Source organism: Melospiza georgiana, chromosome 2 (genome assembly GCF_028018845.1).
Source record: "Melospiza georgiana isolate bMelGeo1 chromosome 2, bMelGeo1.pri, whole genome shotgun sequence".
NCBI lineage: Eukaryota > Metazoa > Chordata > Aves > Passeriformes > Passerellidae > Melospiza > Melospiza georgiana.
In genome coordinates, this window is record NC_080431.1 from 57,423,326 (window position 1) to 57,446,569 (window position 23,244).

The 23,244-nt window shown below is 36.8% G+C and overlaps 1 protein-coding gene across 11 annotated transcripts in view; it reads left to right on the top strand.

The window, feature by feature from the left end:
- Positions 1–448: 448 nt before the first annotated feature.
- SUPT20H (SPT20 homolog, SAGA complex component) overlaps positions 449–23,244 on the top strand; it is a 29,460-nt gene continuing 6,664 nt past the window's right edge. For 3 of the 11 annotated variants that reach the window (XM_058018952.1, XM_058018956.1, XM_058018957.1), the window contains exons 1-20: positions 449–528; positions 1,204–1,301; positions 3,250–3,285; positions 4,366–4,424; positions 4,508–4,574; positions 5,844–5,973; positions 6,578–6,681; positions 7,208–7,324; positions 7,448–7,501; positions 7,697–7,836; positions 9,086–9,242; positions 9,328–9,384; positions 10,980–11,051; positions 12,028–12,185; positions 14,349–14,381; positions 16,002–16,113; positions 18,284–18,392; positions 18,681–18,839; positions 20,571–20,883; positions 21,774–21,928. In XM_058018952.1, the coding sequence (XP_057874935.1) occupies positions 1,284–1,301; positions 3,250–3,285; positions 4,366–4,424; positions 4,508–4,574; positions 5,844–5,973; positions 6,578–6,681; positions 7,208–7,324; positions 7,448–7,501; positions 7,697–7,836; positions 9,086–9,242; positions 9,328–9,384; positions 10,980–11,051; positions 12,028–12,185; positions 14,349–14,381; positions 16,002–16,113; positions 18,284–18,392; positions 18,681–18,839; positions 20,571–20,883; positions 21,774–21,928 (2,050 nt within the window). In that variant the 5' untranslated portion in view covers positions 449–528; positions 1,204–1,283. Of the gene's footprint in view, positions 529–1,203; positions 1,302–3,249; positions 3,286–4,365; positions 4,425–4,507; positions 4,575–5,843; positions 5,974–6,577; positions 6,682–7,207; positions 7,325–7,447; positions 7,502–7,696; positions 7,837–9,085; positions 9,243–9,327; positions 9,385–10,979; positions 11,052–12,027; positions 12,186–14,348; positions 14,382–16,001; positions 16,114–18,283; positions 18,393–18,680; positions 18,840–20,570; positions 20,884–21,773; positions 21,929–22,803; positions 22,953–23,244 lie in introns of all 11 variants that reach the window. The other 8 variants (XM_058018961.1, XM_058018953.1, XR_009114172.1 and 5 more) reach the window with 7 other exon arrangements.

Below are 23,244 nucleotides of genomic sequence, written 5' to 3' on the forward strand. Positions count from 1 at the left end.
ACAATGTGTGGTGTAGATGTGCCTGGCAGAGCTTGAGTGTGGATGTTCCTGGGCTCCATCGGCCCATGAGCTCCGCAGGGAAGGGACTGAAGCACCAAGCTTGAGAAGTGTTTGGACACTGCTCTCACGCACACGGTGTGACTCTTGGGGACGGGCAGGGCCAAGAGATGGACACACCAAATATCCTTACAGCATCCCTGAGACACACAGCAGCCCATCCTGATCTTCACAACGGCATTAAAGCTGTGACTCGCAGTGCAGTCCAGGCTCTTTACTACCACTAAACCCCTCGAACTCCTCGGCGCCCATCCGGGACCCTCACCTACCCACACCCCCACCTCCATCGCGGCCCCGGCGGCGCTCCCCGCCCTCGCCCGCCCCTCGCGGTCTCCACGGCGACCCGCCCGCCCCTTCCGGCCGCGGCTCGGAAGCGGCGGGGCGGAAGCGGCCGGGGCGCCGCGGCGGGGGCGGATGCGCGGGCGGGCGGCGGGGCCGCTGTGCCGGGGGCTCCGCGGGAGAGGCCGCCAGGTACCGGCGGGCACGGGGCACCCACAGCCGGGGAGGGGGCGGCGGGCCGGGCCGGGCCGGGCGGGAAGGGAAGGGAAGCGGGGCCCGGCCTGCGCCCTTGGCTTGCGCCGGCCCGGCCCTTCCCGGCCGGCTGCTGCCGTCGGGGGCTGCGCCGCTCGATCTCCGCCCCGGCGGTGGCAGCAAATTTTTTTTGTTTCTTGATTGACAGCTTGCTGTGAGTCAGTTTTAAACCAAACAATGCTAGAAGACACCGCTAGTGGATGTGTTGGCTATGGTGTTGGCTAATAACACCTTCTTAAAAGCAAAACAAAAGAGCTGATCCGGTGTGCTAAACTCTCTGCTTTTCATTAAGTGTTTTAGCCTCCTGTGCATCTGAGGTTGTGACACCTAGCAAACTAGGTGGACTGCTATGATAGAGAAAAGTGTATGTACATTTACGTGCTTGTCGCTTTACTGTTGAATAAAACTAATGTAAAATGATTGTGAAAAGTAGTAGTAGTCACTGGAGTGAGAGCCTCTGCACTAGCAGCGGGTGGAACACTTGTTTCTACTCTTGGAAGAAACTCTGCTAATGAAATTAAAGTAGAATTAAGCACCAGAAGTGTTGTATTTAAATGAAATACCCATTTCGTTTCTCAATGGTTTTTTTTTTCTCCTTGAATTTTTTGTTTTTAGTACCCCAAGTCTGACCATCAAATATGATTCTTTGCCTGCTACACGAAACTCCTTAAGTACTCCTTTTGCCATTTGACCACATGGCTTCAACTACAATGGTAAGTTAGGATTTTGATCATATATTTTCAGATCTTTTTGCTCTAGTCTGCTAACTGTCTGGCTGATGAGGAGAATGCCACTAATATTTGACATTTTCTTTTTAAAAAATTGTTTTGCTTGTTACTGCTAAATTCTGATATTTCCCTTTTTAGGAGTGTCTTCATAGCTTTTGGATACTTCTAAACACTTACAGGCCAGTGCAGCGTAGGAATTGCCGTATCAAGCTAGTGGTGTTTTCAGTCAGGAGTGGTAGCGAGAAATTTGGTGTATATAAATCCTACTTCTACATAGTAGTCTTTTATTCACAGATGCTAATATTGACATGGATTTTTTCCTAATGTCAACAGTCAGTGAATTGAATATTTGAAATCATACCTGGACATAGGTATTGTTGAAGTATTTACTAGATAGATTCTCTTATATAGAAAGATCAGTATTTGACATTTTCATAAAAACACCTAGGCACTTGAAAATCATAATGTTCTGTCATGGCAGGTTCTACCACACAGTAGCATGGTAAGTAGGTGGGGGGGATTTTCATGAACAGGTAAGAAATTTTGTTTTAGCTATGAGTGTTTTTGTTGTATATTTCTTTGTTGTTCTTTTGTTGTTGTGTAGTATGGTTTTCTTCACTGGATTCTATTCTAATAAAATATTATCTATGTAATCACTGGTGCTGCCTTGGATTGGACATGCTTGTGTGTCTTCTGTTCCTTGAGGCTCAAGTAGAGGTGTTTGCTTTTAGGAGCAGCTGATAAGGGATGGTTTAAACTGAGGGAATAGGACAAATGCATGTTTGGGAAGAGGTACCCATTGCAAATGTTCCTAAGCTTCACTGAATATTAGAGCTTGTCAGGAGTACATTGCTAAGGACATTTTCCAGCTGCCACTGAAGTGAATGCATTGCTTCTCTGGACTTACCTGGAGACGAATCAAGCTCCTGGCATTCTCCTACAATGCTTTGGTTCTTAATAGTGTCCTCTTTTTTCCTCCCTGCCCCTAGTCACTTTTGTTGTCTGGTTCATTTAGCAGCTGCACATTATTCCTTCACAAAGGATGTCAGAGCTTAAGTGAGTGCCAGAGAAAGAACATTAGAAACCAAGGAAGACTTTCTTGGTTTTTTTTTGGTTTTTTTTTACACTCGTGTTTTTTTTTATTCTGGTTTGAAATACTTGTCAAATTTTAGTCCAAGAACTCATAATTCTGATCTATGAAGTTGCGGGCTCTTTTTTAAATAAAACTATATCAGGTACAGATGTTCTGAAGTAAAGAACATTCCAAAAGAGCTAAATTCATTAAAATAAATGATATTGAGTATACTGTGCTATGGGATATTGAGAGGCTTTTTGTTGTGTTTCATGGGGTTGAGCAGACTTTTAGCCAACCTTGGTAAAAGTCTAGTGGAAGTTGGTTTTGTTTCCTAGCCACCTAACAGTATATAATAAGGAGCACTCCATAAATTGTGTTATATGCAGAAGTAAAGTTCTGAGCACAAGATCTTTGTTTCCACTGTGTGAAGAATAACTGTGCTGATACTTGGGCACTGGTATCTAAAAGATAAATGTTTTCTTCCTGGACATCTGTTCGGGGATATTTTGGCCTGTCCTTTCTGTTGAGTTGGTGACCAGCTTAACAAAGGAGATCTGGTTTTCTAGTTGCCATCTCTAATTGTTTTGGGTAGTATTTGTTAATGTTTTTATTAGGTGTGATTTCCATTCCTGCTTTGGATTCTAATTGCCTTTCATTGTTCCAAGGCTTCATAATTTAGCCAAGCCTTGTGATGCAGTTACATGAAGTTTTAGCTAAGTTTAGTATGTGCCAAAGAATTTTTGAGTCCATCTTCTAATAATAAATCAGTTATAGTAGAGTTGTTGGGGTGGTTTTAATGTATGAGGATGTTAAAAAAAGGTCATATAATTTCTAAAAACTCCTTTGTCATTCTTGCAGCAACAAGCTTTAGAACTGGCATTGGATCGTGCTGAGGTAAGAAGCTAAGTTGCTTGTTTGTACATAATTTATTGGTCTTAGAGTTATAAAAATACAACAGCTATTTTTTTATTTCTCCTGAAGAGTACAAAACCATGTTATGTAAATATATACGTGTGTAATCACCTATACATGCAACACTGAGATTGCAGAATTCTAACTGAAATTGCTGTCATGTATTTGTCTCTTACCCATTGTACTGAGAGCATCATCAAGTGCAATGGTGATAGACTGTGCAAGACTTGAGCTTTCCCCTTCTAAACCAGCAAATCTGTGTGCTGTGAAATAAGCAGGCAGAAATATGTGGTAAAATCCTGTTTGTGTTTTTAAGGATAGCCTAGTGAGAATGAAGAGGCAAGTGTCTTCACATTCATGTTCCTTAATGCTGTCATCTGATATAACAGTTACCTTGAGCCCTGTTGCAGGAAATACATGTTCCTGTGAGAGAACATAAATTCTGAAAAAAGCTGTTAATTTAAGTACTTCAAACAACAGAGATTTGGAAAAACCTTGTTAGAATATAAATCACATTTCTGGAGGATGCTATCTCTTTTATTCTTTTTTTAATTCAAATGTTTAATGTACATGAATTGTATTTACAAGGCATAGCTCTATAGAGAAAAATAATTAAATGCAAAAGGCAAAGGATGAACTTCCTGAAATTATCATGTTGAAGATTATTTGCTTTGTAAATGTTGTCAAGCCAGTATGCATAACCTTGGTTGTACCTTAGCGTGTTAACCACATGAACTTCAGTAGTGGTAGCTAAGTACAGTAGTGTTGTAGTGTTAGTTACTACTGTAATTAAAAGATGTGAGTGTAGGATCAAGACCTTGCATGGAACTGATGCCATGGGCATGAAATGCTGTCTTTGACAGCTAAATTGAGTCGTGTTCTTGTTGATGACTGTAACATAACATTGTATTTACTGCACTTTTGGAACAGTCTTGTATTATAATTGTTAATTACTTTCTGTATATGTGGAACACAGTCTGGTAAGGATCTCTAGTTGTGTGGTAGCTAGAATTAAATTTCTTTGTAATGCATGCTGGTTTCTTGTTTACTTTTCTCTTTTAGTATATCATTGAAAGTGCCCGTCAGAGACCTCCCAAAAGAAAATATTTATCCAGTGGAAGGTACCAAGAGTTTCAGTATTTAGTTTTTTAATAGCATTTCTTTGATTTAATTTTGGTTACATGTTGAGTCTTTTTAATTTCAGAAAATCTGTATTTCAAAAACTTTATGATTTATATATTGAAGAATGTGAAAAAGAGCCTGAGATAAAGGTAAGTGGAAATTGCTGAAAAGCTTTTCATTTCTGTCTAAACAGGCAGGTTGAGAAAATACTTTGGTTTTAATTCCACTTAATTTCTTTGTTAAATCAAGTATAAACCCTTCTTACTGTGGTAGTCACTTAAAGATAAGACTATATAATGTAAATAGTAAGGCCTAGATTGCTTTAGTGAGCTGTTCATTCTGTCTTAATCCTGTGTCACTGAAGGTCACTTGACAAGTTCATGGCCAGTGTCAGTGCCATGTGTATTGTTGTTTCACAGTCAATTGCTTAGCATGACTGCCATGGAAAAATGTGGAACGTTTTCAGACCCTGTAATTTTGTTGTAAATTCTGATTAATTTCTCCAGTTGTTGGCAAGCTAAGAAGTTTTGTGGAAAATTTTCACAATGTTAGCAAAGACACTCAAAGAGGCTTATCTTTGCTAAACTCGGAATGTCAAATTGAAGAAGATAAAGCTGTGGAACCTGCTGTATTGCTGCTTTCGAGGAAGTAAAACTAATGAAAAGACAAATGAGCACTCAGGTTAAGTCCCAGCTGATGATTGTACCCAGAACTCGTATTCAGAGATGAAATATGGTCCCCAGCCAGAGGCTGTAAAATTATCTGAGGTTCAGACTTCATTGTCTTAAGTTCTAAGGGGATTTCAAATGTTTACATTTGTAGAATATTTATGTGCTCTCTGAAACACATCAAATAATTATAAAAATCTGTTATACATTGAAAAGATAGTTTTACAGTTCAATACGGGAATAGTGTCTGTGTCTGCTGGATCAAATTTCAGCAAATAAAGACAAGAAAACGCAATTAAGAAAGCTACCAAATGCACATTATTTTAACCCTGGAGAGAAATGCTGCCTTCTATTAGGAATATCTGAAAGTACTAAATATTTTGTTGTTATCAAGCAAGTTGTACTGGATTCATGATGTTTGTAGAATGATACAAATAATGGTGCACTGTAGATCTAAAACATTTTAGCATAATGTTATTCTTATTAACTCTGTATGTGAACTTCCAATTCTAGGGTTTGTAATTTTAAATGAGTGGGATTTTTTACAAAAGTCTCTGTCTATAAACATGCATGGTGATACATAATACGCTTACTCTGCTGACTACAGTACAGTTAAATTTAACTGGGCTTGTTTAGATGTGTAATTTGTCATTAATCTAAGCAACAGTCTAATAAAAACAATTGCTTTTGTTTTTATTTCTGCTAATTATTTCATAGTATTATGTTCATGAGCAATGTTTACTTTTAAAGCAGAAGCTGAGACGAAATGTGAACTTACTTGAGAAGCTGGTTATGCAGGAGACGTTGTCATGTCTGGTAGTAAACCTCTATCCAGGAAATGAGGGTTATTCGCTGATGCTCAGGGGGAAAAATGGTTCAGGTAATATTCTTCTCTTGAATTTTAAAAAATACTCAGAATGCTATATAAATTTTTAGAATGTGTTGTTGTTTACATTTATCTGTTACATAATTGCAGCATAATTGCAGTGGGAGGTGGGAGAAGAACCAACTGTACTTGAGCTAAAAATTTACATACAGCTCTGAGCTGTTTATCTACAGACAAAATCTGTAGATAGGAGTCTTTTTGATAGCTTTCCAGTCTCTTATTTTCCCTTAGTTTCTGCAGCTGCATATGCAAGTTTCATTCACTTCAGGTTCCTCCTGTCAAACTCTTTCTTTCACTGCTTCCCATGTCCAGATCTGCCCAGAGGCATTTGTGTTCCACTTTGGTGTCATTTTCATGCCATTTGTACTGCCATGGGAGATAAGAGCATACATTAGGTCACCTGGGAGCAAAAGCTAGCACAGTATGAGTAAACTAAAACTCTAAGTACAGAAATGGATGTAAAAAATAATAGTATCCGAAAAAATGGTATGTGCGGATAGGTTTCTGCCAGCCTTGCTTTTTCCTGTGGCAACTTTGTTTTAGATTTCTTAATGTGTTTTTTTGAAACACAAAGGTAATATGTTTTGTTTAAATTCAGACTCTGAGACCATTCGTCTGCCTTATGAAGAAGGAGAACTGCTTGAATATTTGGATGCAGAGGAACTACCACCTATTCTGGTTGATCTTTTAGAAAAATCTCAGGTTTGAAATTTCTGTTTTCACAAAGAACTTACATATTGCACCCAGATAAACCTTCATTTTTTTGAGTGCTTCGCATAGATGATTACAAGCACAAGACACTTGTGCATATGAAATTGTAGTATTTAATGCCCCAACTAAATATTTTATTGATATATTGAAAAAAACCAGTACTTACTACTGAGGAGAAGGAGATAAGAGAGATTGCTATGATTACAGCTGTGAAACATCTTCAGCTCTAGCAAAATTTCCTTTGTTCCTTGTCATTATGGAATGTTTGGCATGGGAATTTCTTACAGCTGCATTGCTGGCATATGAAAACACTGTGTTTGAAGCTTGTACTTCAGGTGTGTCTAGGACAAACACGTCTGTGTACATAGAAAAGACTGCTGGTCTGAAAAAGGTAGTCATGAGTTTTATTCCTAGTTTCACTGAATTTTATATGTTATATAGCAAACTTCTTTATAGAGGCAGGGGAAGATTGGTAAATATTCGTTTATTCAAAAGCTGGTGTTTTTCTTCCAACTAGGTTAATATTTTCCATTGTGGATGTGTCATAGCAGAAATACGGGACTACAGGCAGTCTGGTAACATGAAATCTCCAACCTACCAAAGCAAGCACATTCTTTTGCGACCTACAATGCAGGTAAAGAAGAGCCTTAAGTAATTTGTCAGTGTTACGGTAGTTCAAATAATGAATCTGCACAGTTACTGAACATATATTATCAAATCCTATTATTCATAATTACCTTTATGTCTTTTTCCTCAGACTTTAATTTGTGATGTGCATTCTATAACAAGTGACAACCACAAATGGACACAGGTAGGTTAGAGGTCATTTAAAAACTTTACAGTGATGTTATAAATATGCAACAAACCAAAAATTCATTAACAGTTTTTATTTGTTTAATAATTTTTTTCGTTTTTTTTTTCTAAGATAGTGTCTACATGCATAGGTATATAGGAACTTGACTACTGTAAAAATTTTTATATTTATTAATAGCTGTGTATATTACAGGAGGACAAACTCCTACTTGAGAGCCAACTTATTTTGGCTACAGCAGAGCCTTTGTGTCTTGATCCTTCAATAGCAGTGACCTGTACTACAAACAGACTCCTGTACAACAAGCAGAAGATGAACACTCGCCCCATGAAACGGTAGTTTTCAGTAGGAAATATGTTTTCAAAGAAAATATAAGTAATGCTCTATGTAAAAATTTAGCTCCTCCTATGTAATACCTACTTAAATAGGAATATGTGAGAAACAGTCAAGAAATTATATTTTTAAGTGTTCAATACTGTATTTTATTTTGGTTACTAGTAGATACTGTAGTGGGCTCATTTTTGTATATCAAAGGAAAGTGTAAACATGTTAACATAATCAGTTTTGTTGCCGTTTGGATTTGAGGTTTTCTTTGCATAGGTTTTGTGTACGCAGAGTCTGATGGCAGCTCAGTAATGTAAAATATATAAACAGATATGTTGTATACTGATCTCTAATTTGTTAAAAGTTACACATAAGTTTCATCCTGAATGAGTAAATGAAAAGAATTATTTGTGTGTTTGACATTCAGGTTAAACAGAAGTGTAAGTGTATAAGAATATTGGAAAAATTGAAAATAATGTGATATGCACTGTCTACAAAATATTGAAATTATTTCACTTTTGTGCATGGTTGGGCCCTTTTTTATTTCCACAGAAGCTTGAAACCTTTGTTCAACATGTTTGTTCTATCACAAGAGTTGCATTCACTCTGTAAATACGAAATGCATTAATGGTCTGTCACAATTACTGAAATATTTTGAAATTAATTTGCATGGAAATACTATGCTAATACCAAATCAGCAGTAATTTCTGAAAAAAATATAAATAATGAATTTGATCAAGCTGTCCTTGAAATTAAAGCTTGATGGTCAACAAATATTCCACTAGAAAAATAGGAAAAGAGATTATTTGTATGTCCAGAACGGCATTACTGAGTCTATGAATTTGAGTCATGAAACAAAGATTAGAGAGTAGTTACTGTCATTATAACTTTATAGTTACATAAGTAGGACAAGAATCATTTCATGGAACTCAAATTAGGATAATACATAAATATTTTCAGCTTGGCAGCTTTTTAATTACTCATTTTGATGATGTACTTAAATTAGGCATTTAAAAATAGCCACATTCTTAGTGCTGAAACAGATGAACAGAATACTGGTATATTTTATAAATACAAAATCATAATTTAAAGTTGTACAGTGTAATCCAATTACAATCCAGAAGCAATTTTAAATTAGTATTTACAAACCTATTAGTCTCCATGTAAGTAGCAGTTCCGTGCATATTTTTGGTTTTGTACAAGGGCAGTGGAGAAGTTAATGTTGATGGTTTTACAAGCTTAGGTGTCATTTTGCCATAGGTGCTTCAAAAGGTACTCAAGGTCCTCTCTGAACAGACAGCAAGAAGTAGCTCACTACTCAACTCCTCCTCAGCTCAGACTACTTGACTACTTACAGAAAAGGAAGGAGCGGAAAGCAGCCCAGCAGTATGACCTCAAAATTTCAAAAGCTGGAAATGTGAGTGTTCTGAAAAGTAATGTAATGTGCTTCTAACTATTTAATTAAAGGATTTAATATATTAATCCTGTTTTTCATTTTCCAGTGCGTAGATATGTGGAAACAGAACCCTTGCTACTTGACTGCTCCTTCTGAAGTAGATGTAAGACCACCAATTGTTATGTATAATTAGCAATTATTAGAAATTGTATTATATGAAGAAGTGTCTAAGAAGCAACCTGTATCAAATAATGACCTTTAAAAAATGGAAGTGACTTTAACATTTACAGTTACTTTTTTGTACCGTAAGGTATAAACACAAGTTAAGCCACACTGTAATACATTGCAGTTGTATCAGAATAGTTTGGATAAAGTAATCAGTACAGACAAATTGTTAGCATTTTTCTTCTGTGGGCTCAATGAGCACATATTTATTTGAAGTTCTTTGATAGTATGAAAACCCAAAAAGCAAATGAGGTTTGTAGGTTGTTTAAATATTAATCACTTTTCATCTTGGCAGAAATTCCTGCCTTTTGATATGTTATACCATGGGACATTAATATTTTGAAAAGTTTTAGATTTTATGCGGAGAATTCTAATTGAGAGTTGTTTTTTTCACTCTGTGTGCATTTTTCTCTTGGGGGAATTCATATTCTTAGTTTCTGGCACTACCAGAACACATACTATTAGTGTACAGAAGGGACACATAGAAAATCCTGAGTTGGAAGGGACCTACAGGGATCATCAGATCCAACTCCTAGTCCTACAGGACAGGACAAGCCCCAAAATCATATAATGTGTCTTGTCCAAATGCTTCTTGAACTCTGTCAGGCTTGATGGTGTGACCACTACCCTGGTGAGCCTGTTCCAATGCCCAGCCACCCTCTGGGTGAAGAGCCTTTTCCTAATATCCAACCTAAACCTCCCCTGACACAATGTCAGGTACCTCCCTGGGGTCCTGTCACTGGCCACTGAGAGTTTAGATCAGTGCCTGCCCCTCCTCTTCCCCTTACAAGGAAGTTATTACTGCTATGAGCTCTGTCCTCAGTCTCCTCCCTGCTGAACAGATCAAGTGAGCTCAGCCACTCCTCATGCAGCTTTCCCTCAAGGGCCTTCACCATCCTTGTGGCTTTCCTTTGAGTTCTCTCTAGTAGCTTTATATCCTTCTTACACTGTGGCACCCAAAACTGCGCCCTGCACTCGAGGTGAGGCAGCCCCAGCTCAGAGCAGAGCGGGACAATCCCCTCCCTTGACCAGCTGGTGATGCTGTGCCTGATGCTGTGCCAGGATGCCAGGGCACTGCTGACTCATATTTTACTTGCCACCAACCAGGATGTCCAGGTCCCTTTCCACAAGTTTTCTCTACTATGCTGAGATTTTCTAAGATACTGTAGACTAGACAAGACTGTAGCTCTGGACGTTATAGGGCTGCCAAGAGTGCAAATGACAGTGGAATGACAGTGTAAGTTTCTACAAAACAAACCTCTCTTTTCACTTCAACTGTGTTGTACCTGACTTAATCAGAGGCTTTAGGAATTACTGTTATGGTGAAATTACTTAACCGTTCCACATTGCAGGCAATGATTTCAGTCTGTAGTCTGAAACCATGTTTCACTCTTCTGTAAAGTTTAACATAGGAAATGTGCTATAACCCTATAAATGTATAGTTCTGAGGATTCCTCAATTAAGTTTCCTTGAAGAAACGTAGGAGGTAACATAGGGGATTCTTTCTTTTCTGATCTCTCTGTTTTGTTTAAGGTGGAAAAATATGCCAAAGTGGAAAAGTCTATCAAGTCTGATGACTCACAACCAACTGTCTGGCCAGCACACGTGAGTTATTTAGACCTTTGGCCAAACTTCACTGTCTCTAGTTAAAATGCCTCTTATTTCAACAAAATCAATGTAATGTGGAATAATCTTCCATCCCCCAATTTAATTAATCTTCCATGTGTTACAGAGACATGGGAAGATTACCAGAGATACTTGTAATTTTATACAGTAAAGCAAGCATGTGATCAGTCTGATTTCCTCAGATTTTCCAGAAATAAGAAGCTTGTACTAAAGAAATTATCATTATTTACAGAGACCTCTGCACAACAAATTGCTTTCTTTACTCAGACATTCAAAGGCTGATTAAAAAGAACTTTATTGAAATCAAAATGTAACATTTTGAGGTAGAGTAATATTAAATGCCTCTTACAAAAACTCCTGGAATGTTTAAGTTGAACCTTAAGATTTTTGGCACAAACGATGTGACTTGATCAGAAGTAGTAATTTAATATAATCATTGATTAGTTCACATTAATAATAATTAATTCACTGATTAGTTATGTGATTAAATCACATAATTGATTACTTTTTATCATTTCAGAGGCAAGGTACTAGCTTTACTAACAGCATGTGTCACGATATCTTTGTAGTTGCCTGTTGGAAAAAAGTAATACTTCCCCATAGAATTTAATGTTCAGCTCCAGCATTTTATTCTCAACATTTTTGCATTGTCATAATTCATATAAAACTGTTTCTATATATGTTTACCCAGTCTACATTTCTATGTCTAGCATGATCGTTTGGGGTTTGCAATAACTTCATATTTTTAAGAGGTATAAATCCTTTTCCTCTTGTCCTGTTAATGTAACTTCTGGAATCACTTTGATTTTAGATAATGCAGCCCTTCCTATAGAGTGTTATTTAAAGTTACTTATAGAATGTTTCTTACTCTGTATTGTATATAGAGGTGGTCTGCTTTACTTGCTGTTTCAGCTAAGGCTTGTTCAAGACTTACTAGATCATTCTGTCTTTTTAGGAAATGAAGGATGATTATGTGTTTGAATGTGAAGTTGGTAATCAGGTTCAAAAAACAAAACTGACCATTTTTCAGTCTCTTGGCAATCCCTTGTACTATGGTAAAATTCAGACGCTCAAAGGTGATGAGGAAAATGACAACCTATTAACTCCATCACAGTAAGTTACATGTTCTTTTTTTAAACTATACTGTGATAAATAAGTGGAGGAAAACAAGCATTACTTGTCATTTTCAGGCACAAAAATACTCCAGAGCTAGAAGTCTGACTTAAGAGTTTTTTAACCAAAAAAACAACCCAAACCAAAACATGTACATGCCACCATCATATTTCAAATGTACTTTTATTTTAAATTAGTACATTTTTTTACATTAAAGATACATTGGGGGAGAAATAAGCCCACCAGCAAATCCAGTCATGAAAATTGTGGAGACACTGTGAGATGTTGTTGCACTCCTTTTTGGTGATACTCAGAATCTTGATTGTTCTCAAAATTGGCTTGACGCCATGAAAGTGAAAGATGTGACTATATTCTGTTTACTCTTAGATCCAGTTGAACTAAATAAATGAAGAAAAACATGAGCTTCTGAGAAGCTTCATAATTCTGAATTGTTTGGAATATGCTGGTTTTGGCTGGGGTTCTACAAAGATTCTGTGCTCTCGGCTGGTTTTGTTGTGTATACCAGATAATTTGTGTGGAGGAACCCATGCAGCAGAGTAGAGCCTATAAATTTCACTAAGGCAAGGAGCAGTGAGACTGAGCAAACCTTTTAGTTCTGCTAATGAAAGTTATTTTTATCTTCTAGTATGTAATCATTCTTTTAGTTTTTTATGAAAATCTTAAAACATCCTGAGTTTTAAGAGTATTTTATCCCTAGACTTGAGCTATTCACTGTTTGTTTCCATACTGTTGTGGTTTAACCCCAGCTGGCAACTAAGCAACATGCAAGCACTCACTCTCTCCTCCCCTGACCTCCCTGGTGGAATGAGGTCAAAAAATAACAAGGGTAAAAGTGAGCAACCATGTGGCTTGAGATAAGAACAGTTTAATAGGTCAAGGAAAACCTACACATGCAAGCAAAGCAAAACAAGGAATTCATTCACCACTTCCTATGGGCAGGCACATGTTTGCCTGTCTCCAGGAGGGCAGGGCCCCATCATACCTGATGGTTACTGGGAAAGACAAATGCCTTCTCTTTAAATGCTTCCCCTACCCCTCTCTTCCTTTTTGCCCTGGCATTATTTGCCACATGGTATGTATGGAATATCCCTTCCTTTGGTCACTTGGTGTCAGCTGTCCTTGCAGGGTTACTTCCCTCTTCTTGAACACCCCTAGCCCTTTTGCTTGTGAGAGACCTTTGTCAGTACTGCTTAAGAATAGCTAAAACACCCTTGTATTACCAACACTTTAGCACAAATCCAAAACAGCCCTGTGTCAGCTCTTATGGAGAAAATTAACTCTACCCTAGCCAAAATCAGCACACATACTTAGTGCTGATCTTTTTGGAACAATAGTGCTAGCTTAGAGTTGTGTAATAAGGCTGGGAATTAAATTAATATAGAGGTATTAAATGCCTGGAGGGTTTTGGAAATCATTGCTAAGACACTAACAATTAAAGTTCATTAAAACTTAGATAACTCATCCTTGGCAAACTGACATATGGAATGAAAGGTGAAGTAAACATTTTTGTTGTTCAGTAAAATAAAATGCTTGTATAATTTTTTCTTTTTGGAGCTGGAGAAACTTCTCTAAAGTTAAAGAAACATAGTAATAAGTTTTCGAGCTGTAAGTGTTATGCAAAAGAGAGATACTTATTTAGGAGGTGTGGAAAATCATAGGGAATTGGAATTGGCATAAGTTAAATCAAACAATGGAAACAAAATGTTTGTTAAAATATTATGCATAGGACTGTTTTTGACCTCCCCTCACCACACTTGTATTTCAGTCTGAGTGTACTGGTATGGTGTTGATTTATACATATCTTTTCCCTTGTACTTTTTACATAAGTAATTCTGTAGCAGTTACATTTTTTTTTTTAAATATAAAATCCAAAACTTCTATATTCTGCCTTTTACTTTGTAGGTAATTTGCTGTTAAAGGAGACCATATTAGATCATGTGTGTATATTGTACATATAGTTAGGAAGTCAAGTGTGTATTTCAAATACTGAATGATACTCAGTCCATTGAATGGATACATTATCATTTGTATTTCAAGCAGGTATGAGAAAAACACAGCACTGCCATTTGTTTGAAGCCTTGTGATTATAAAAATATGTTCTTTTAGTCCAATTCATGACTGAAAATATACTTTATATTTTAGGTTCCTTATTGGTTCGAAGACTGATGCTGAAAGGTAAATTAATATAGTTTGTACAGCTATTTGGCTTGATGACAAATAATAAATTTTGTTCCTTTTTGGCAGTTATGACTGCCAGTGCTATGGTTATGGAAGCAGATGCAGAGCAAGTGAAAAAAAATAAGAGGAATTAGTCATCATATCAAGAAGTAGAATAGTGTGTAGCTTCTCTATTTAACAAGCAAGGAAGAATAGAGGACATCAAATACGTGAGTACACCTGAACTCTGAGACCACTTAGTAGTAATTTCATCCTAACATTTGGCATGGTAAATTAGCAATCATGGAAATGGTTGATTTAAACTTGTTATTTGAAGTGTAATCTAGGATTTAAGATTTATACACCTTCATTTGTTTTATTGTGCATGCCTTGATTCAGCTTTCCTAGAGAAGCAAGTCATAAACCAGTTTTTCAGGATATTTTAGTTGTAGAATGAGTAGGAGTAGCTAATTCAGGGATAACTGAAGCAGCAAAATAAGTGGTTTTTAACTGTTTGTCAGAGTACATCGCATTAGATTGCCAGTGCATATAAGCACAGAACCTTTAAAAAGCAACCTCTGTCAGGTCCAGTTGTGGTTTTAAGCCTCCACAGGACACTGCTGGCTATGTACATGCCATAGCTCTTATCTTCACACATGTGCCTGACAGGGAAATGGGTCTTTGATTTGATCAAAAATCAATCATAATATTCTTTTTTTAAATAGATAATTTTGATCAAGAAACTCTTTGCTTATATTCTCTCCTGCCTCCTTTGTGCTGATACTTTTGCTGTTTGTTCTGTAAGCTGAACTGGGGAGATTGGCTGGATGAAAAATAAAACAACAATATTACAAGAGCCTAGTTTTTACTGGGATTGATTTCCTGATCATATCACTGAGTTGCACAAGTCCTTTCATCAGAATAAGCAACAGGGTTTCAGGGACAAGGACAAGAAGAAACAATAGAGGAGTATATTTCAAGGTAGTTTTGTATATTCCACTCATGTTTGTGAAACAGTGTTCCCTCAGCTTGGTTGTCTTAGATGAGTAGAGATGTAGTATCTGATTCAATTTGATAAAACAATATTTTAAACTTGTATCCCTAATGCTTTAGCAAATGTCTGTCATAATGCTCACAGGGGAGTGATTGTTCAGCCCTTGCATTTAGACTCCTCATCTGACATGGACCTCCAGCTGAAGGAGGGTTGACTGTTTCACAGGCAGCATAACCAGAAGAGACACTTTTATAAAATATTCTGGACCTCTGTAATAAAGGGAGAATGGGATCCCTGTTGACTGACATCCCAAAGATCTGCAGTTGCTTTTGGGAATGGAACTGTTCTGTTGTGTTCTGTATTCCTCCAGTAGAGTGTTTCTCACACTGTATTTTGTATTAGAAAAAAAAAAAGGAGATTAAAAGTTAAAATTTAATAAATCTGAGAGCCCAGAAATATAATGTAGAAAGATACAAAGAGGTATAAGTATGTTTTATATATGTGCATCTCTATGTTATATAGAGATATGCTTACACAATATATAAAATATATGACTATAACATATACAATTATGTGTTTATCTATACGTATACTCTGGAAGTTCAAACTTGTCAATCTTTTTATGTCGTTATTGTTTGTTTCAGGGTGGTGAACCAGTACCAGGAGTTAGTGCAAAATGAAGCTAAATGTACTGTGAAAATGTTTCATAATTCAAGTGGATCAGTCAGTCATCTTTCTCCAGGGAAGGAAATGGAAGTGAGTTTATCAAGCTACAAATTTCTTTTATTTGCACTTAATTATTGAAATATTAGAATAAATTTTGCTATCCACATTTAACAGTAAAATAACCTAAAAATGTTATCCTGAATGAATTTTTAAATGCATTATGGTCATGATCATTCAATGTGAGTATATTGGAAAAGTTAGTGGAAAACATTAATGTTTTCAGTGTTCAAATGTTGTCTTTTAGCTGTTTTAAGGGGTGGGAGGTTGGCTCTGTATCGTGTAGTTAGCTCCAAAGTTTTGTTTTAGCATTTTCCCCTGTTCAGGTGAAACTTTCATAGAGCAGTATAGTAAAATGCAGCTGTGTGTCTTGTTTTGCAGGTCAGTAAACACAGAAGCAGATGGAGTAGCTGAACTACTTTTACCTTTAGAAATTAAAATTACTTTCTCTTCAATTTGAAGAGGAAAACTTACAAAAACATCCAAACAAAAACCAATAGAAACAAAAAGCCAAAGGCAAAAAAAGCTCAAACATATAAAAAAAGCTCAAACATATAAAAAAACCTCCAAAACACAAACCCCAACAACTTTAAAGTGTGTATGTTTACATGCACACGCATTTCTACATTTCCAGTATAAACTCTTGCATTCCTAAATTTCCCTGCCTGTTGGCATTGCCTTGTGTTTTACTTGCTGCTTCTGGCTTTGTTTGGTCAGAGTCAGTACTTCAGCAGTGAGCTGTGTGTTATACTCCAGCTAGTAAATGAGATTGGTATCCCCTGGGGTGTTTCCTTGACATCTTTCCCCTAAACATCTACTTTAAAACTTCAACAATGTTTTTCTGAAGGAGGTAGTTCCTGGTGTCAGGCAGACCAGCAGCATTCCAAGGCCAGCAGTTGCAGAAAGGAATATGGATGTTTCTGTGTATGTGTGCAGGCATACAGACACGTACAACATGCATGTGTGTATATATACATTAAAATCATATAATAAATGGGTGGAAGGGTGCTTGCCAATGTCAGCTTGTCTGCCTGTCCAAGCCCCTGCCAAAAGCTGGACTAGAGTTACTCAGGTTACTGTATTATCTAGTTACCATTGGAATGGAGCATTGGTCTTTATTTTCAAAATCAAGAAAGCAGATTTCAATACAAGAACAGAAAGGTAGACCTCAGAATTTTCCTCAGGATTCTTTTTTATAAGCAAGCAATTAGAAACATATAGAGGGACTGTCTTTTATCACTGAGAATCATTGGAAGTTAAGCTCACCAAAAAGGGTGATTCTGCACAATGCTCTGATTTCTTAGCTCATGCGCATTTAATTGAGGCTCCAGTATTGACATAATATGTTCACTGAATTGCCAGGCTCATTTCCCAGTTTCAGCAGTTTGCACACTGTGTTTGTTTAAACAGTACTGTCATTTATGGACATCTGCTATAAGGTAAAACCACATAGAATATAACTGAACGCATTTCACTGTTGAGTCTTTAGACAGTGTCAGCTATTGGAATTATGGATGTAGGGTCTGTTGTGAGTGACTGAGAACTACAGACTCAAATAGGTGAAGCAGATACATGTTCAGATAACCTGATGATGAGGATACAAAAGCAAACAAAAAGGCTGGATGTTCCCTCTAAGAGTATGAAGTTCTGGTCCCACTGAAACCAGTGGGGAAATATGTCTTGATTTCTCTGCATTCAAGTTTTTCCTAAATTTATTTGAAATCCTGCTTCCAGAACAAAAAATTCTGATTCTGTTCTTTAAGGCTGTCCTGGTTGAAAATGGCAGGTATATAGAGAATGAGTGAATTAAATTATGTCATTTTTGAAGTAAAACCTAAATGTTTTATTATTTCAAGTGTATTCATCACTTTCGTGTTTGTGAAAATTACTACGAGAAATTCCAGAATTATGGAGAAAAGTGAAGCTTTAATTATATAACTTTTTTTTTTTGCTCAGTTTAAATTTTTACTAGCACTTTCGTGCTACTTCTTGATGGTAAAGAATTCATGTAAAGAGAGTTCATCCTAGGTTATTTTTTAAAAATAAATGCATAAGCATCTGAAATGGCTGAAAGGAATATTATCATAGTTCTTAGAAGCCTTCATATAAATCAGTTGATTTCATACAATCAATTGTCTTTTCTGTCAGCTGTGTGAAAACTTTTGTCATTGCTTTGGTAGTGTTAATTGCTCTTTCCTCCCAGCAGCCGGAAAGTGTATCAGGCTCTGTTCAGTCTTCAGTACTGGGGAAAGGTGTAAAACACCGACCTCCTCCTATCAAATTACCTTCAAGTTCAGGAAGTAGCTCTTCAGGTAATTATTTTTTGACTCAAACATCTAATTTTAACATGGTCTGCCTGTTGTAAAATGAAAGTATATCCCTTTAGTTAAGATTTAATTTAAAAATACCAGAATCTTATCTGTGAGAAGAGCATGGGGGTTTTTGTTGTTGTTTGTTTGTTTGTCTGTTTGGGGGTTTTTTTGTTTTGTTTTGTTGGTTTTTTTTAAATTTCTGATTATATAGTTCACAAAATTCTATCTTAACATTCAAGGTAACATGTACTTACAGAATAGTAATGTATTTTAATTACACTTTTTCAGGTAATATTTTTAGTTCACAACAGTCAAGTGGCCATCTAAAATCCCCAACTCCGCCTCCTCCTTCTAAGCCTCCTGGTCTTTCTCGGAAACAATCTATGGATCTTAATCAAGTTAGCATGCTCTCTCCAGCTGCCATGTCTCCTGCGAGCTCTTCACAAAGTGAGTCACGACCTAAATTCTCCATTAAATCTTAGGCTTTTGCATAAATGCTTCCTGAGATAAACTTCTTAACCTGTGGAATGATGAAACTTAAGTGTACAGTGTACCCTAAATTGTATAAGTTGTGCAGCTTTAGGCAGGTCTCTTGTTCACTGTATGTATTTTATGTTTATTGTAACTGTGTTCGTTTTCTGTATATATATATGTATGCACCCTCTGTGTATACGTTTTAATACATTTTCTGCAATTAGCATGATCTCCTCATATATGAAAGGCTGGTAGATGATGTGATGAGATAAATTCCAAAGTGTAGATTTTTTTCCTCCAGTGTAAAAACAGTATGTTAGATCAATTTGCCTTTACATTATTTAAGCATCTGGTTTTTTAAATGTTATAGGAGCTGGTGCAGTTGTGTATCTGTGTATGTATATAATCTGATCAGTCCCGAGGTGATGATACAATAAACGATAAGATGATTTTTTAAAAACACTCCTACACTGTTTTACAAATCATTGCTGATTGCAAGTGTGGTGGTGATGCTGCTGATGATAGCACCATATTCTCAGGTGTAAAAATGCAAATTTCAATCAGAAGCGACATCCTAGTTAAAGTATTTTCATTAACACTGACAGGATCATTGTAATCTTAGCTGTAGATCATAAATGTTTTCTAAAACATGTATGTGTCTTGAGCCATTTCATGAACAGATCTGTACAAAGAGGAAACCATAGCTGCAGCTTCTCAAAATTTTTAATGAATACTTGTATACTGCACATTCCAGTATCCTGCATGGTATTATAATGTGCTTTTTGCATTAAATAATTTAAAATCTGGGTAGCTCAAAAGGTGTAACTTTTCTGCCTTCTTGTTTTGCACAAGATAAAAAAGAAAACTTAAGTTTTCTTCCAAAATACTGAGTCTGGATTTATGTTAGTGTTATGAATTGTGTAAATCTGCTGCACACAGTTACTTTAAGGCTCTGGTCACCATTCATATTTATTTCCTTTCTTTCTGCAGGACATAAAAGCTTAAAAAAAAAAAAGAAAAACAAAAAAAAACAGCTCAAGCTTTTTGGGGGTTTGGTTTTGTTTTGTTTTTCTATTGATAGGCTTTGCCTACTGCATCCACAGCAAATACAGCTGTGTGTGTTACATTTAAGTAGAGAGAATTACACAGTAGCTTTTAAAGATGCAGTATTATCTTCTTCTGTGGTTCTTAAATATTAGATAGTTGCTTTTTATTTGATCATTACTTGGAAAATTGCAGTTTGACTATGATTAAATTTAGATCAGCCCCATGATCATTGAAATTGTACATGATCTTGCTGACTCTTGTTTTCCATATAAGTTTTTAACACAACCTATTGTGCAGGCAGTACATGGATACTATTTGTTTAGGACAAACATTAATTAGATTAAAATGGTCACTAAGAAATTATTTTAAGTATTCTTGAATAGAATTATGACTTGATGTATGATAGATTATGGAAGCCTTAAAGGAAAATAGAAATTGGTGTATGCTACAAGGAATGAAGCATGGAGATTGGATTTTCTTTGTGATTATACTGCATCCTTAACAACGAGTGTGTGCTGCTACACTTGTCATGTAGAAATTAACACTTGCAATCTAAAAAATGGAAGAAATTGTCAATGCTAAGATTCCATTAACCTTATACAAAAAGGACTGGCCTTTTATAACAAACTAGCACTTTTTATTTTTCTCAATGAGCAGGGTCTGGAACTCCTAAACCATCTACTCCTACTCCAACCAACACCCCTTCATCGACCCCACACCCTCCTGATGCTCAGAGCTCAACTCCTATTACCCTTTCTGCCACCCCTACTCCCCAAGATTCAGGCTTCACCCCTCAGCCCACTTTGTTAACCCCGTTTGCTCAGCAGCAAATGTCTCTGAGCCAGGCACTGCCTGTAATGACCATTCCTCTTTCCACCATGGTAACATCCATTACTACAGGAACAACCTCCACCCAGGTCATGGCAAACCCTGCAGGACTTAACTTCATCAATGTAGTGGGCTCTGTGTGGTAAGTCTTTTGTTATGATGGTTTCTTAATTTGCCATGGGGGTTGGTTGGTGGGAGGGGATGTGATCCAGGACTGTCCACCATCCATTAGGGTCAATATTTTTCAGGATGATCTATTTAAAAAAGGCCTTTATTGCTTTCATCTTTGTGGAGTCATATAGGTTCATTTCTGAAGGCTTTATCTCAGTTTAAGTGATTTCTGAGGTTTTGCTCTGTAAGTTTGAAAACTTTTTATTAGAGGGGAAGTAGATATATGCAGACCAATCTAAACGAAAAATGGGAACAGATTTGTTTCTATCAATTTGAAAAAGCATTGAGGTGAAATACTCTTTGATCCTTAAAACTCATTTTGTGGTTTGAAGAAAATAAATGCTGTCAAGAATAGATGGTACAGTATAACATGAACTGCTTCTTAGACTACAGAAAATTCTGCAATTATGATGGTCAGTGTAAGACACATAGTGTGCTTCAATGCAGGTATCAGACATTCAAATTACCCAGCTAAGGTGTTCAGCAGTTGGTCACTGTTGATAAATTAGACTTTTTTTAATAGGGAAAAAAGAAAAAGCAAACCTGTTCCTTTTACGATAGTACAACCATTTTGCAGACTGTTGGCCTTTTAGTATTTCTAGAATGAAAGGACCACTTGTGGCTTATTTTTAACAGTTCATATCAAAGAAGGAAAAAAACCAGTATGTGCTCATAATATCAAATATATCTTATGCTCTAGGCAAAATGATTTTTTTTTAAGCTGCATTGATGCTTTATCCATAGTTCCATAATTTACAGCAAGCTACTGATTGACTTGCCATGAGACAGAGGGCAACAATTTAGTTATTCAGACTTACTTGTGCCAATTGGGTTTCATGTGTTGTCTTTCCTCTTCTACAGTGGAGCACAGTCACTGATGAGTGGTTCAAACCCTATGTTGGGGTGCAACACTGGTGCCATAGCCCCTGCAGGTATAAATCTGAGTGGCATTTTACCCCCAGGAGGTCTGGTACCAAGTGCGCTGCCCGCTGCAATGCAATCTGCCTCCCAAGCAGGTCAGTGTGACTGAGTGGAAAAGCCACCCTTCAGACAGGGACAGTGTGAAAACATTCTGTGAGAAAAGTGCACTGAAGTGGCCTTTGTGTGAAGAGGTTGTGTATTTGATGACTGGAGCTCAGGAACAACATACATCTTTTTGTATTCAGTGCGTAGGCTGTGTTGGAGATTGTTTTAAGCTGGTTTTTGGTGAGCTGGGCTGGGGGTACACAGTCAAAACCTGGATTGTTTGGTGCACTCAGTAAGAAGTTCAGAAGAAACTCCAAATTTAAATGAAATTTTGATAATGATGACTGCCAGAAAAAAGGCATGATTGAAATTAGAAAGAGGCCTCACTTTCTAAATGTGTGGGGTGTTTTATTCTAGCCCTGGTACTACTTTATTCTTGTACAACAATTACGTAGTTCCTTATTGCCTTCAAATGCAACTATATAAATCTTAAAAGCACAATTTAAATTATCAGTTTATTTTTTCTGAACATATAATAAAAAAGAGTCTAATGTATGGTTATGGAATGAGAACAGTAGAAGACTTCAAGATATCCATCCCTTATACTAAGAGTTAAATCTGTCTAAACCATACTGAGCCAATGTTTATATAAACTGTATTTAAATATCTTCACTGAGGAAGATTCCAGTCTTCCTCAGTAGCTGTTTGGAGTGGCTCACTATCCATGCAAAATATTTCCTTCTAATTACAATGCATCTCCTGAATTGCAATTTTTTTTCCTCCTATAGCCTTCAGATGTGAAAAATAGTTGTTCACTCTTTCTCTTTACCTTCTAAGTATCAAACATGCTGTCATGTCCCACATTTGTCTTTTTCTGATAGGTCGTATTTTTCAAACCTTTCATAATCCTGTCACTCTTTTCTAGACTGTCCAATTTGCTTACATCCTTCTTAAAATGTGATAACCAAAACGGGACACAAGCCTGAGCTTGGCTGATTTACCACTGTGGAGCACAGCAGAATAAATGCATCTCATCTCTTTCACAACATTCCTGTTAACATTTCCCCAAATGAGGTCTGCCTATTTTTTATCTGTATTTTTTGCAACAGCATTACCTTGACATAAGAATGGCTTTACTGGTTTAGGCCAAAAATCCATCCAGTTTATATTCTGTCTCTAACAGTTGCCATTAGAGGATACTGAGGAGAGTGTTTGAGATGAGACAAAAATGTGAAATGAAACATTCCTTGTCTACAACTGTACCTCTTCTGGCAATCTACAGCTTTGAGACTTTCTCAGCTGAAGAATATCCACATGGATCTTTGTGCTTAATATCCTGTGCTAGATTTCTAGTCTGTGGATTTAT